This window comes from Clinocottus analis, unplaced genomic scaffold, assembly GCF_023055335.1.
Source record: "Clinocottus analis isolate CAN_PGR_092001 unplaced genomic scaffold, fCliAna1.0.p SCAF_13, whole genome shotgun sequence".
NCBI classification, from domain to species: Eukaryota; Metazoa; Chordata; class Actinopteri; order Perciformes; family Cottidae; genus Clinocottus; species Clinocottus analis.
The window spans coordinates 14,347,501-14,361,670 of record NW_027175854.1 but is presented as its reverse complement, the minus strand read 5'-3'; the positions used below and the strand labels follow the sequence as shown (position 1 = coordinate 14,361,670).

At 43.5% G+C, this 14,170-nt stretch overlaps 3 protein-coding genes across 4 annotated transcripts in view; 1 reads left to right on the top strand and 2 right to left on the bottom strand.

The window, feature by feature from the left end:
* Nucleotides 1–1,277: 1,277 nt before the first annotated feature.
* Nucleotides 1,278–4,008, bottom strand: bcl7a (BAF chromatin remodeling complex subunit BCL7A). The gene is made up of 6 exons (XM_068574225.1): nt 3,892–4,008; nt 3,207–3,303; nt 2,605–2,754; nt 2,051–2,154; nt 1,639–1,708; nt 1,278–1,405 (listed from the first exon to the last, which is right to left on the bottom strand). The coding sequence occupies exons 1-6, from the start codon at nt 4,006–4,008 to the stop codon at nt 1,278–1,280; spliced, it is 666 nt and encodes a 221-aa protein (XP_068430326.1).
* Nucleotides 4,009–5,453: 1,445 nt separating this feature from the next.
* Nucleotides 5,454–10,289, top strand: eif2b1 (eukaryotic translation initiation factor 2B, subunit 1 alpha). 2 transcript variants are annotated; one of them, XM_068573806.1, is made up of 10 exons: nt 5,454–6,092; nt 7,510–7,537; nt 7,653–7,754; nt 8,165–8,301; nt 8,549–8,665; nt 8,846–8,958; nt 9,044–9,112; nt 9,207–9,282; nt 9,902–10,027; nt 10,105–10,289. In XM_068573806.1, exons 1-10 carry the CDS (start codon nt 6,021–6,023, stop codon nt 10,258–10,260), a joined length of 996 nt encoding a protein of 331 aa, XP_068429907.1. In that variant the 5' UTR covers nt 5,454–6,020; the 3' UTR covers nt 10,261–10,289. The 2 variants fall into 2 exon arrangements, with proteins under 2 accessions (XP_068429907.1, XP_068429908.1); XM_068573807.1 differs by lacking the exon at nt 7,510–7,537 and having other exon boundaries at nt 5,455–6,092.
* The window catches only part of ddx55 (DEAD (Asp-Glu-Ala-Asp) box polypeptide 55), a 5,917-nt gene continuing 1,434 nt past the window's right edge, over nt 9,688–14,170 (bottom strand). The window contains exons 5-14 of the mRNA XM_068573804.1: nt 13,994–14,056; nt 13,070–13,219; nt 12,759–12,951; nt 12,529–12,611; nt 12,216–12,347; nt 12,026–12,118; nt 11,718–11,832; nt 11,390–11,558; nt 11,005–11,297; nt 9,688–10,483 (exon numbers count right to left, since the gene is read on the bottom strand). Of these exons, the coding sequence (XP_068429905.1) occupies nt 10,316–10,483; nt 11,005–11,297; nt 11,390–11,558; nt 11,718–11,832; nt 12,026–12,118; nt 12,216–12,347; nt 12,529–12,611; nt 12,759–12,951; nt 13,070–13,219; nt 13,994–14,056 (1,459 nt within the window). The 3' untranslated portion in view covers nt 9,688–10,315. The remainder of the gene's footprint in view (nt 10,484–11,004; nt 11,298–11,389; nt 11,559–11,717; nt 11,833–12,025; nt 12,119–12,215; nt 12,348–12,528; nt 12,612–12,758; nt 12,952–13,069; nt 13,220–13,993; nt 14,057–14,170) is intronic.

Below are 14,170 nucleotides of genomic sequence, written 5' to 3'. Positions count from 1 at the left end.
TTAATATTAATGAAACTCAATCTAACAGAGTGAGGTCGTACATGAGGTCACAGGTCCCCACCATATATATATATATATAATATATATACATATATATATATATATATATATATATATATATATATATATATATATATATAAATATATAAATATATATATATATATATATATATATATATATATATATATATATACACACACACACACACACACACCGAGCGCTCGATGCCGCAGAGTCGTGACGGTTAGAAGCAACGCGTTGAGTCGAGGGACGTCTCCCAGTGAGTCGCTGGTGGGCTTCTGCTTTAGGAGAGGAAATGACCTACAAAATAAAAGCCCCCTGAAGTAGAAACAAAGCAGCGAAGGCTCGAGATGTTTATGCACCAGAAGATAACCAAACTTTCTTCTGGTTAGTGTTTTTTTTCTTTTGGGGGGAAACGTTCCCGTCTGCTGCGGGTTAGCTTAGCTTAGCATCAAGTCGGAAACGGCAAACTAAAGGCTTGCTAATTAACAAACAAAACAAACTGTAAGGTGGTAATTATTGAGCTGAATCCTCTGAAGCTCACGATTTAAAACATGATGTCGCAGGTTTACTCCGGATAAAAAAAACAGGTTACTAAGAAAAAATAGTGGCTAGTTTTTTTTTGTGTGTGGGGTAGAGAGCCAGGCTAGCTTTCCCCTTCGTTTCCAGTTTCTATGCTAAGCTAAGCTAACTGTGTCCTCTCGCTTTACGTCGAGAAACGTTGAACTGTCTTCAGAACGATGAGGAATAAAATCGGAGAAAACTAATTAGTGATTATTATTTGTTTTTAAAGAAGGCAACAAAAAAAACACATGGCACCAAAAAGTGTGATGAAAACCTGCTGGACCTGAACCTCACAGCTTCAGGGTCTACGCTACCAGAGTACCGTCCTCCTCCTCTTCCTCCTCCTCTTCCTCGTTCTCTACGAACCAACCAACTAACGTTAAACACGAGAAACTAAAACACCGAACGCGTGTGAATGGAGAACTCTTGGCGGCGGAGAGTAGAAAGACTTCAGAGTCCCTCTGGTGGAGCGGGACGTCCCGTAACAGTGCATCGACCCTCCTGAGAAAAACAACCCTAAACGACTTCCTAAACAAACGTGGAACAGCCAGACTAACAGGAGGCGGATCGGAGGGGGGGGGGATTGAAGCGACGTCTTAGGGGGAGGAGCCCCCCCCCCTGCTGGTCTGAGACCGGGTTAGCCTCCTGGGTGTCCTGAGCTAAACCAGTTAAAAAGGTCTCAAAGAGGGTCTCAGACCAGCGGACTCGTCCTCGGCTCGGGGGCCCAGCGGGAGCTCTCTTTGTCGTCACAGATGCAGGTCAGTGTTTGGCGGCTGACGGGCGCCCCCGTCTGGTCACACGGGGGACTGCGGCGCTTCTCTTGGCATCAGGGAGGGAGGGGGCGGGGGAGGGTGAAAGAAGTGTGGGAGGAAGACCAGAGAGGAGATCCATCCTGCCTCTGGCAGAGGAGTGTGAGGGGAGGGGGTGTGTCCATTAGCCCTAATTTATCTAGAATTAACGGAGGGAGGTGCAGAGGGTGTGTGTGTGTGTGTGTGTGTGTGTGTGTGTGTGTGTGTGGGTGGTTGGAGGGGGAACAACCCCGAACATTTAACTCTCCTCAAATTCCTGAGACGAAGACTCCACTTTGCTCTTCTTGATGGGTGGGGCCTCCTCTTCCAGGTCCTACAGGGGAGCAGACAAAACATAATAAACATAATAATAATAATAATAATAATAATAATAATAATAATAATAAATATAACTGCATCATTAAGGTTTTTTTTTTCTAAAGTACCATTTAATCCGGGCTCCCATACCCAAACTTGTACTTTTTTTGGTGAGATATTCCTCTCTGATATTTCTGCACATTTCCCAGTAATGACATCACTGTCAATAGTTTATACACTTGTTTTTGGTGCATTTTTCCAAAAAAAATAAATACTGACTTTTTTAAAATTACTATTAATATTGTGGATTACAACAGAAAGAACCTGACAGCATGATCTTAAAGGGAGGCGTTAGTACCTGAGCTGCTTTGCTGTCTGAGGAGTCTTTGTCCCCTGGGGACGCGCCGTCTCTCTTGGCGCTCTGCGCTCTCTCCGAGGGCTCTGATGAAGGGGGGGTCTTACCTGAGGACGGAAACCATGTTAGCTAAAGGACGACTGGCACGCTGCTGCCACCGTGTGGTGCAGAGGAGACACTGCACGCTGAGGCTCGGTTCAATGTAACCGACGTGAGGAAAAAAACTGACGAAAGAACGAATTTGATCTAGGAGACGGATAAAAAGCTAATTATTAGTAAACAGTCTGATAATCTTTTAAAAAGCCCCTAAAATGTGAAATGTTTGGACAAAACCAGCAACGTTGTGACGTTTTTTCCCCACCTTTTTTAACTTAGCCTATTGATCAAACAGCAAATTCTGCTGCTTCAGTCGTGACTCATTGAGACAGAAAACAATTTATCGTCAGCAAAAAACGGGAAGTCGTCATTTTTCCCTCAGCGTGACAAAAAACAAAAACAGGAAGTGGCCGATCAGCTGCCGCTGCGTGTGTGCGTGTGCGGGTGTGTGTGTTTCTGACCCCGCTTGCTGTCGGGGCTCTGCTCAGTCTTGGCCTCGCTGCTCTCGCGGTGAGACGCGGCGGCCGGCTCCGGCGCCGGGCTGGTGCTGCAACTGTTCTCCTGTTTCACCGGGGACGAGTCGGCGATGGAGCTTGTGTTGCTGTTGTCATCTGGAGAGAGGGAAGGAGTGAGAGAGAGACACAGAGAGAGGCTTTACTTTGTATGTGTGAGACACAGAACATACCTTTCTTTAAATAGGTTTTATAAATCTATTATTAGAATCAGTTTTGACAGAAGACGCACAAATCCCTCACAAGTTACTCAGAACACGCAAGCTGTGGGCCGGTTTTGGAACATGAAACGCTTGTTGAAAGTTATTTAAAAATAAAAACATGTGACATCAGGAGTCTGAACGGTTCTTCTGCCCTTCTGTGTTTTAAAGCAGGAATATCCAAAAGCTCTAAAGTCTATAAAAAAACACAAAAAGTCTAAAAACCAACTCTGAACGTACACGCCAACAAGTGCTTTGTGGGTATCAATCCACCGAAGAAAATAGTCCCCCCCCAAAAAAAGCTTCAGTTTCTCTGTTAGAAACTACATATATACATGTATGTATATATACCGTGCATGTCCATCATCCCTGGAGAGGAGCTGTTCTCTGGGGTCGTCAGCTCAGAGCCGTATTTCTCATCTTTCCCCTTCTTCTTATTCTTGTTCTTCTGCAACCAGAGAAAGAGTACAGTGTTTAAAACACAAGTATATACATACATACACACACAAATATATATACACACAAACGTATATATATATATATATATACACGTATATATATATATATATATATATACACACACACGTATATATATATATATATATACACGTATATATATATGTATATATATACACACGTATATATATACACATATATATACACACACGTATATATATACACATATATATACACACACGTATATATATACACATATATATACACACACGTATATATATACACATATATATACACCCACGTATATATATACACATATATATACACACACGTATATATATATATATATATATATATATATATATATATATATATATATATATATACACACACGTATATATATACACATATATATACACACACGTATATATATATATATATATATATATATATATATATATACACACACACATACGTATATATATACACACACACACACACACACACACACACACACACACATATATATATGTTTTTCACATAGAGCTCCACGAGTTGTCAGGTCGTGAGCTGAACTCACATCATCAGATTTGGGCTCCGTCACAGGCACCCACTTGAAGATGCGGAGGGATGTGTCGCCCACCGTGACCCACTTCTTCTCCCTAAGACGGAGCGGGAAACGAGCATTAAAGTACATCACAACACCAGATATATCATCACAACACCAACATATATATACAGGGTTTATGCACATCATGACCAATGTATTTCAATGACGTTATATCAAATTTCCATGAGCAAACATTTAGTGAAATTTGGGTGTAAACGTAAACAAAACATTGTGATTTATGTGGCAGGAGAGGTCGAATGTTAAAGATGAATAGACTTTAAAAATTCCAAAGGCTCCTGGTGTCTCAATGCAATCACAGTTCAGCAGATAAAATACTTTAAAAGGTCTCACATTTGGAACTTTTTGTGACACGTTATAAATATAAACCAAACGAGTAAATGACAAAATCATAGGGGAGGAAACAAAAGTTAAAATACTTGTGAGTTGCGGCCAAACGCATAATTAATTTGGCGTTATACTATCAAATACAATATTGTTTTATTATCACTGCTCCATTAATGTTTAAGCAGCATTCAGCTAGTTGAGGTTAAACTATTGATAACTTGGCTATTGTATGTTGGAACAGTGCTTTATACTTCATATTATTCCAATATAGTATTGAAAACGTAGTGAAATTAAAGTGTAAAGTAGTATGTAATGGAAATATTTAAGTACAAGTATCTTTGAAATGTACTTATGTATTTAAGAACACCAATTATCTACAAAATGTATTTCTTGAGTCCATAAAGAGTAACTTTTAAACTTGTTAGGTTGCATACAATGTTATGCTACAGCAGCAGAGAACAAGAGCACCCATAACAAACATATGCAAAAACAATGTATAAAATAATATACCTATAATATTGTTTTGGATTATAATTATCACTGCTACATTAACGTTTAAGCAGCATTCAGCTAGTTGAGGTTTAACTATTGATAACTAGCCTATTATATGTTGGTACAGAGCTTTATACTTCATATTATTCCAATTTAGTATTTAAAATGTAGTGAAATTAAAGCGTAAAGTAGTATATAATGGAAATACTCAAGTACCTTTTAAAATGTACTTATGTATGTTAAGAACACCATATATCTTATTTAAGTCCATAAAAAGTAACTTTTAAGCTAGTTTGGTTGCATGCAGTGATGAGCTTCAGAGGCAGTGAACAAAAGACACAGCACCTATAACAAATAGGATAATTAAAATTGTATAAAGTAATATATTTGAAGCCATGAAGGCTAAAACTGAAGTCACCGTGTATTATTATTTTATTAAAAGACGACCATTAAATAAACGTTATTTCTAAAGCAACAACTTCTTCTGACTTTGACCTGGGGACGTTGGATTGAACCGCCTGATCCAACACAGAAAAAAACACACACCGCGTAAACGCTGTCCCCCAGGCGGGGTTACACTAAACACGGACAAAACAATACACCCACAACACTTAACAGTGATGTTTGAGCCGGCTCGTGCAAGTAACGTGTGATTTTAACCGTTGGGACCGAGTCGCTACGTGTTCCGCCAGTAAGCCGCTGCCTCGCGCTCCGCCAACCCCCACTGCGAGCTTCCTCCGCCGGCGAGAAACGGCGACTCGAAGCGCCTAAAAGCTCCGGGCGGACTAAACTCGAGAGCGCCGTCGTCGAATAAATGTCTCCGAGTCAACAGTTTATTGGGAGGGCTGTTTAATCGCGGGGTTTGTGTGTGTGTTTGGGGGAAACCCGCTCACAACGACGAGGGCAGCCATAGCTTCATGTGACTGCATCGAAATGGCTCCGTGGGTTCAACCCGTTAAAGAGAAGAAGAAAAAACGGCTACATGTTTGTGTGATCGCGAGCAGCCGCCAGACGGGCTGCGGCAGGCGGTGCGCCGCACGAGTGCGCCCCGGTGCACCTGAGCCGCAAGTACATCTCCGTGAATCCCCTCCTGAAAATAAAAAAATAATAATTTCGATTTCATCCCTCAGTCTGCTTCCCTCTCCTTCCCCCAACAAGACGAAGCCCTTTTTCTTTTTTTCTTCTCCCCCTCGTGTTAGATAACGAAGCCTGGCTTTCTTTTCTCTCTTTCTTACCATTTTCGTACTTTCTCAATCGCGGCCATGACCCGCTTGATGTCATCTTTCGCCCGGCTCCGGGTCTCCGCTCGGACCGACCTGCCCGACATTGCCGCGGTGGGTATGATTTTTTTTTTTTAAAAAGCTCGCCGGCAGTTCAGACACAATGCAAACACTAGAGCGCACAGAGGAGCTACTGCACATGCGCGAACGGATGGAGCGGGGAGAGAGGGAGGGGAAGCTGCAGCTGCACTCTGAAGCAGACCGTCTCCTGTGTGTGTGTGAGCAGCAGAACAAAGGCAACCAAAACTACTCAAACTACCAGAAGTTTGGTGTCCGGTAACTAAGCGTGCACACCTGTATGAGGGGCTTTTATTTTGGTAAAATATAACAACAACAACAACAAAAAAACAACAACAACAGTGGAACAGGGTCAGCCCCAGGCTTACTGAGGTTGGAGGGGGTATGTGGGTAGGTAGTTAATTGAGGCGTGTGGATGTTGTGATGGAATGAGCATGATAATAAAGTTACTGGTACACAATAGGAGATACTATATTTTTATAATTCGTCGCTGTTGAATTTAATATTTGCGATTTTTAAACACTTAAAACAAAAATGCAACACAGGGTTGAATTATTTTAGGCTTTTTGACTCTTTTGACTATGACCTCTGTGTATTATGTTGCAGCTCAGATGATAAATCAAATAATAAATCTCAGACAAGTCTTGGTTAGCATTAAAGCTGTGTGCATCTTTCACTTCTTAGGCCGCTGGTGTTGGGGAACTTCTCCAATTAGACATATTTTATATATTTCATTTGCATTTTGCATTAAAATCATTTGATATGTGTTAATCTTGCAGCCCACAGGAGGAGATATTGACAGATACATGAATAAAAACACTTCTGCTTACAAATTATTTCATTCAATGTGTATATTATGCTAATAACTACTTAAAGCGTTTTTTAATGTTTTTATTAATAAAACTCATCGTAAAACTGCGTGTCTGTATGTGTAGCATTTTCAATACAAAGTGGAAGAGTGAGAATTTAAAGATAATAATAATAGTAACAGTTGTAATGATAATTATTATTTATCTATGTATTATAATATGAATACTAATTATAGAAAAGGTATCTCTTCCTCTTAATTACAAAAGACAAAAGTATAAACAATTGTATACTTAAAATTTTCACTAAAATGTAAAAAAAAAATATCGCTGTTTCCCGCAGCGCCTGAAGACGGCACGACGTTCGTGGCGGAAAATAACGCCCTACGTCATCTCTCCGCGACACGTCAACACGCAGCTCTCAGCGTGTAACTCGGCGAATAGTGAGAATAAAACTTTCTACACAGACTGGGGATTCATTTTGAGGCAGCTTTCGTGTAGCTGACATTGTTGATTTATAATCTATATATTTAAGTAGTTTGTGCCGGAACAGCAGATTAATTGGCAGATTATTTGGCAGATGTCACATTTTCGGGGGGCTAAGAGAAGTCATTGAACATCTGCCGTTATTTGCTTTAACCCTAAAGACTGCAACTGTCAGGATGAATGAAGAAGGTACGTTTGTTTTCCACGTTTCCCCCTTCCCCTCTCATAGCTATCTCTCTCTATATATATATTGTATATATGTGTATATGTACACAGTAAGCACGTTGCGTGTGTCCCTTTTCAGAGCTGGTGGAGTACTTCAGGGCTCAGATGAGCACAGACCCGGACATGGCCTCCGCGGTGGCCGCCATCCGCACCCTGCTGGAGTTCCTCAAGAGAGACAAAGGTGTTTGTATTTGTTCATATCTGCTTCAGTTAGGAAGAAGTACTCTGAGAGGTACTCTGAGCCTCCAGTAGAATGTACTTCAAGTATGTGCAGTGTTTTACTTTCATATCTGATGTTTCTCCTGCATTAATGTGTATGTAGTGAAGTAAAAAGTACACTGTTTACCTCTGAGCTGTAGTAAAAAGGTACAGCATGTACCTTTGAGATGTAGTACAGTAAAAAGTACTATATGTACCTCTATGTATAGTATAAAATACAATATGTACCTCTGAAATGTAGAACAGAAAAAAAATACAATATGTACCTTTTTGAGGTGTAGTATAGTAACAAGTACAACATGTACCTCTGAGGTGAGGTCCAGTAGAAGTTCCCGTCTACCCCCCACCAGCCCTAACCCTCTGCCCCCTCAGGTGAGACCATCCTGGGCTTGAGGGAGAGCTTGACCTCGGCCACCGACTGCCTGACGGGCGTGGACTCCTCGGTGGCCGTGTCGTCCGGAGGAGAGCTGTTCCTGCGCTTCATCAGCCTCACGTCGCTGGAGCACGAGGTACACGGGCCACTGAATAAATATATATATATATATACAAACACACATACTTGTCTATGTGGGATAATACTTTAATAAAAGGTGACGGTCTGAGTGTTGTGTTAAAATGCTCCAAAAAATGCACAGTTTGGTTGGTGAGGAATTTTGACTCCAGGTTTTTTTTTCACTACCAGCTTGTCAAACAAATAATGTTATTACAAGACAAGTCTAAAGTCTGTCTGTCTGTCTGTCTGTCTGTCTCTGTCAGGATCTGTCTCGCTGTAAGAAGGTGATGGAGGAGAGAGGAGAACTGTTTCTAGAAAAGATCTCAATGTCCAGGACCAAAGTTGCTAAACTCTGTCACACCTTCATCAAAGACGGCGCTGTGAGTATTTTACTACACCCACAGACACACTAAAAGACTTCACATGATGACCGTGTCATCGTCGCCTGCAATCTGCAGCCTCACCACCAGATGTCACCAGATCCCACGTTCTGGCCCTGTAAGGAAGCAACTGATCTCTTTTTTTAAATTATTTAATTTTTTAAATCTTCCCCCTCTCAGAAAATCCTGACTCACTCGTACTCCAGAGTTGTCCTGCGCGTGCTGGAGAAGGCCGCCGGTGAGAAGAAGCGCTTCTCCGTGTACGTGACCGAGTCGCAGCCCGACTCCGCCGGGTGAGTGAACGCCGCCGCGCGTCGAGCCGTTTGTCCAGCTCCTCTGAATCGACCACGCGGCGACCGTTTTCCTTTTTCCTTCCAGGCGACAGATGGCGGATGCCCTGAGAAAACTCAACGTCCCGGTGACGGTGGTCCTAGATGCCGCCGTGGGGTAAAAACACTCATCGCCAGAAGGCCGAGTCATGCTTTTATCGGCATGAATTAAAGCGACGTTTTTTTGTTTTGTTTTTAACGTAATTCCACAGGTACGTCCTGGAGAAAGTCGACCTGGTGATCGTGGGAGCAGAGGGAGTCGTGGAGAGTGGAGGGATCATCAACAAGGTGAGTGTCAGGAAGACACAAAACACCCAGAAACATCTTAAACGCATTGTAAAATTAAAAGAATTGTAAAAATCTGAATTATGTCAATCCGTTTGACAGAAAATTTGCTTAAAGTGAGGAAATCTATTCATTTCCAGGTTCATACGAGTACTTAGGATTTCTGCTAGAACATTTACACACTTTAATATCCCAACATAAAAGAACTGACTATACATTTTATCATCAATATTCAACCTGCTCGCCTCTTTAAGACTGAACAGCCCAGCCTGCTCTGATTGGCTGGCCAGAATAATATGTCGCACCTTTGCAAAGGTAGCTCTCGAGCTAAAGAGTCCAGATGTTTGTGCACAACTACTGAAAGAGTCTGTTTTTTATGACATGAATGAAAAAAGACAAAACCACTGCTTTAGAGTAGAGAGAGAGAGAGACGTCGCTTTATTCAAGAAAATACACAAACAAGTCAACATCATCTCACAACTCTCATCAACGACATGTCTTTCAGCCGATAAGACTGAGGAGCGTTTGCGACGCGGCAGAGTAAAAAGTAAAAAGTAACACACGAATGTACGATTAAAACACGAGCGCCTGAAGTGACGCTGAATGTTTTTTGCCGTTGCAGATCGGCACGTATCAGACGGCCGTCTGCTCCAAAGCTCACAACAAGCCGTTCTACGTCGTGGCAGAGAGTTTCAAGTTCGTCCGCCTCTACCCGCTCAACCAGCAGGACGTGCCGGACAAGTTTAAGGTGACGACGACGATGGGGGACTTGTTGTTGTTGTTGTTGTTGTTCCCGTTCTCATCCCTCTCTCCCGGCCCCCGCAGTACAAAGCCGACACCCTGAAGACGACGGCCAACCTGTCGGAGGAGCACCCGATGATCGACTACACGCCGCCGTCGCTCATCACTCTTCTCTTCACCGACCTTGGCGTCCTCACGCCGTCCGCCGTCAGCGACGAGCTCATCAAGCTTTATTTATAACTCTAATAATAAAAAAATATTAATTTGATTGGTCGGTTGGTTTGTCGGTTGCCGGTCACGCCTCCTCGGCCCCTGGCGCTCCGGCAACGGCGGGTTTGGACGTCGTCTCGCTCGTGATCTGCTTCTCAAAGTCCTCCTCGCTGATCTGACCTTTCTTCAGCCGCTTGAGGAGGCGAGTGTCTTTTAAAAGCTCCTTTAAGTCCTCGTCCTCCACGTCGGAGCCCTGCGGACACGAAGAGGAACAAATAAATTGTTCATACACACATTACACACACATACATTCTGACCAACGGATTTCCATGACTTTAAGCCACTTTTCCAAGATTTTTCACCAAATTTCAGTGATTTTAAACCAAATGTCCATGAGCCAACATTGTGTGAAATCTGTGTGTAAACAGTACAAAGTAACAAAATGTAGTATTTAAACTGAAGATTCAAAGCATACAGTAAACCTTAAATGACACAAATGATTGAGAGACAATAGTTTGATTAAAAGAATAAACATTTATAAAGATGCCTGTATGTATGCCTGCTTACATTTTGAGCCTCTTTCTTTTAAAATCATATTCATTATTTCAAACTCAGCGTAAATAAACGTCATGAACATAAAACATTTAGAGGACTTTTACTACACTTTGGGGATAGTTTTGTTTTCCAGGACTTTTCCAGGCCTGGAAATAACCGTTTTAAAGCTCCCTCCTAAAGGACTTGTGAATGAATCAACCTGCGAACGGAATAAAATACCTCTTCGCGCTTCCTCTTGGCCGACCTCTTCTTCCGGCGCTCCGTCTTGGTCTTGGTCTTAGACCAGGATTTGTTCTTGATGAAGTTCTTCTTGACGAAGGGCTCCTTCACCTTCTCCTTCAGCTCGGCCAGCATCTTCTGCCGCTGCTTCTCGCGCTGCTTGTCCTTGTAGCGGATGGTGTCAGTGTCCAGTGGCGTGCGGCTGAAGCCGGGGAACGTCTTCCCCTTCAGCTCCGGCATCTTCGGCATGCGGAGGAGCGCAAAGCCTTGGGCCAGGCGGGCGAGGTCCAGATCTACACCGGAGGAAGCGAGGAGAGGAGCAGTAGCGGCTAAATGTCTGCGCTGAAGGTCACTGTTCAGGTGTGAAGGGGCGGGGCTTACTCACCTTTGAGCCTGAAGATGAGGCTGCACTCGTGCTTGGCGTAGGCCTGCACGTACGACACGAATGCCCGCATGCCGCGGTCGAACATGGCTCTGTCGGCCAGAGACAGGGCCTTCACTTTGGGAAGCACGTCCAGGACCTCGCCCGCCAGGACCTTCTTCTGGAGGGGACACTAGGGACGAGAAACCAGTTTATTACACTGAGGTTGAGAAACGAGTTTATTACACTGGATGAGAAACCAGTTACCACACTGAGGACCAGACATCAGCTGTCTCCCCGTGGCCAGGTATTAACAATATAATATTATTTTGCAGTATGAAGGTGCGCTCACCTTCTGGTTGATGGACAGAAAGTTGATGTAGGACTCCTCCATCGGCAGCAGGAAGACGAGGGCGTTGCCCTGGTTACCGATACGAGCCGTGCGGCCGCACCGATGCACAAACGCACTGAGATGCCAAATATACAAGAAATACTATCAGTGTATTTAAAAACAAAATATATATATATATATATATTAAATACATATATCTATCTGTATATTTTTAAGTACATATACATATATACACACACACACACACACACACACACACACACACACACACACACACACATATATTCAGAGACTACATTCTGACTCACCTGGCGCTGCTCGGCGGGTCGTATTGCAGCACCCAGTTGACGTCGGGGATATCGATCCCCCGGGCCATCACGTCCGTACACACCAGGATCCCACTGCAGGTAAACCAGTACAACCATCACAACCAGAACAACCAGTACAACCATTACGTCTATTAAACTCTCTCTGCTGCAGCCCGACGTGAGCACAAACCTCTTCAGGGCCCGGAAGTCGGCAAAGATCTTGTTGCGTTTGCTCTTCATCTTGCCGTGGATGCAGAGCACCGTCACCTTCTTCACCAGCGTCTCCAGAGCACGGCCGTAGTACTCCACACACGCACATGTACTGGTGGAGACACAGCACCAGTAAAGAGGCAACATCACCAGTAAAGAGACGACAGCACCAGTAGAGTATTGTATCTACAATAATTTACATGTATAATGTTCCAACACCCTTGAACTGTAAATTATTGACGATACAGCGCTGCCTTTCATCCCTTATTGCTTAAATAAAAAACTTGACGGACCTGAAGAAGACCAGATGCTTCTCCAGTTTGTTTTGCCGTAAAAACGCCACCAAGTTGTTGAACTTGTTCTCTGTTCTGCAGATCTGGAAATGAAACATCGTGTCAATATCTTATTTATTTAGGAAGCTGAGTGTTACAAAGTCACAAGATAGAGAATGCAGATTATATATAATATACACAATGCAAAGATCAGCGTATTAAAATAAAACCCCCAGCTGCCGGTGACTCACGGTGTAGTAGTTGCAGAGGCGTGACGGCGTCTTCTGCGCGGCGGCGCTGGCGGCGACACCCTTCTCCTTCACGGCGATGCGCACCGGGTTCCTCAGGCCGGCGCGCACAAGCTTCTCCAGCTCCTGCGTCTGCGTGGCCGAGAACAGGCCCGTCCGCCGCTGTTTGGGCAGGTGGCCCAGGATGGTGTTCAGACTTAACACACAAACAGACACAGACACACACAGACACAGACACACACACACTGTTAGCTGCCTGAAGGAAGATGCTCCTCTGGAGCTCGGTTCTCCTCCCGTGTGTGTTTTTTAAGCACCTGGCCTCGAAGCCCATGTCCAGCAGCCGGTCGGCTTCGTCCAGAACCAGAACGTCCAGACTCTTCACATAGCCGGCGAGGTCCAGACCGTCCCCCTTCCTCCTGAACATGTCCTCCAGACGGCCCGGTGTCGCAATCACAATGTTGGCACTGGAACACACACACACACACACACACATTTACACAAATACACACACACACACACACACACACACCGGATTAAAATGCGGAGTAATAAAACCTCTCAAAAGGAAAGTGGACGAGATCAGGAGAACGCAGCCGGGGAACAAGACTAAAAGGATTTTACAGTCACAGCTGGACAGTTTTCAGCGGCCTTCAAGGAATAAACAGGAAGGCACTGAAAAATTCACTTCCCGTTTGATCGGATCTGGAGACTATTTATAGTCTGCAGACTGAAAAACGCCTGAAACGTTTTTTTTTACAGAAGTAGTTTGTTGCTCGTCGGCTCCTCTAAAAGGTTTATTTAACTATTTAACTGAAGGAACATTGTCTTAGAATCTGGTTTCAATGAAGGACTCGTCCTCTGTGACCTTGAGTTTTAATCTAAGTCAGTGAACTTGTCGTTGAGCGATGAGAGAAAAGCATCGTGTTCGAGGTCACAAGCGTTGAGAGATTAATGGACAAATGCTCAATCTGATGGTGAAGTTTTCCTTTAATAACCATTGAACTTTGATAACCGGCGGTTTGACTCCAGAAAGAGGAAACTGGACAGACAGTTTGTGTTTCCCTTTCAATCTTTTGTATTTTCCGTGTTCTTAAAGGGTTAGGATTCGTCTGTCCCAACATTTTCAATATTTTTGGGAGCTTGAGAAGATGGATGCCACCATCAGGTTTGTCCGTTCATATGAAGACGCGGTAGGTTAGTTTAGCATAAAGCTAACTAGTCAACGCGTCTCGTCTCACCCTTTGTCCTTGAACTTCTCCACGTCGTCCATCGGGTTGGTGCCACCAATCAGCAAAATCTGCCTGGAAAGAAAACAATGTACAAGAAGCATTTTAACAACTTAAAACATGAAGAATTTACACAAACAAGGAAGAGGGCGCTGCTCGTTCAGCACAAACGGTCTCTAATAAACTTTA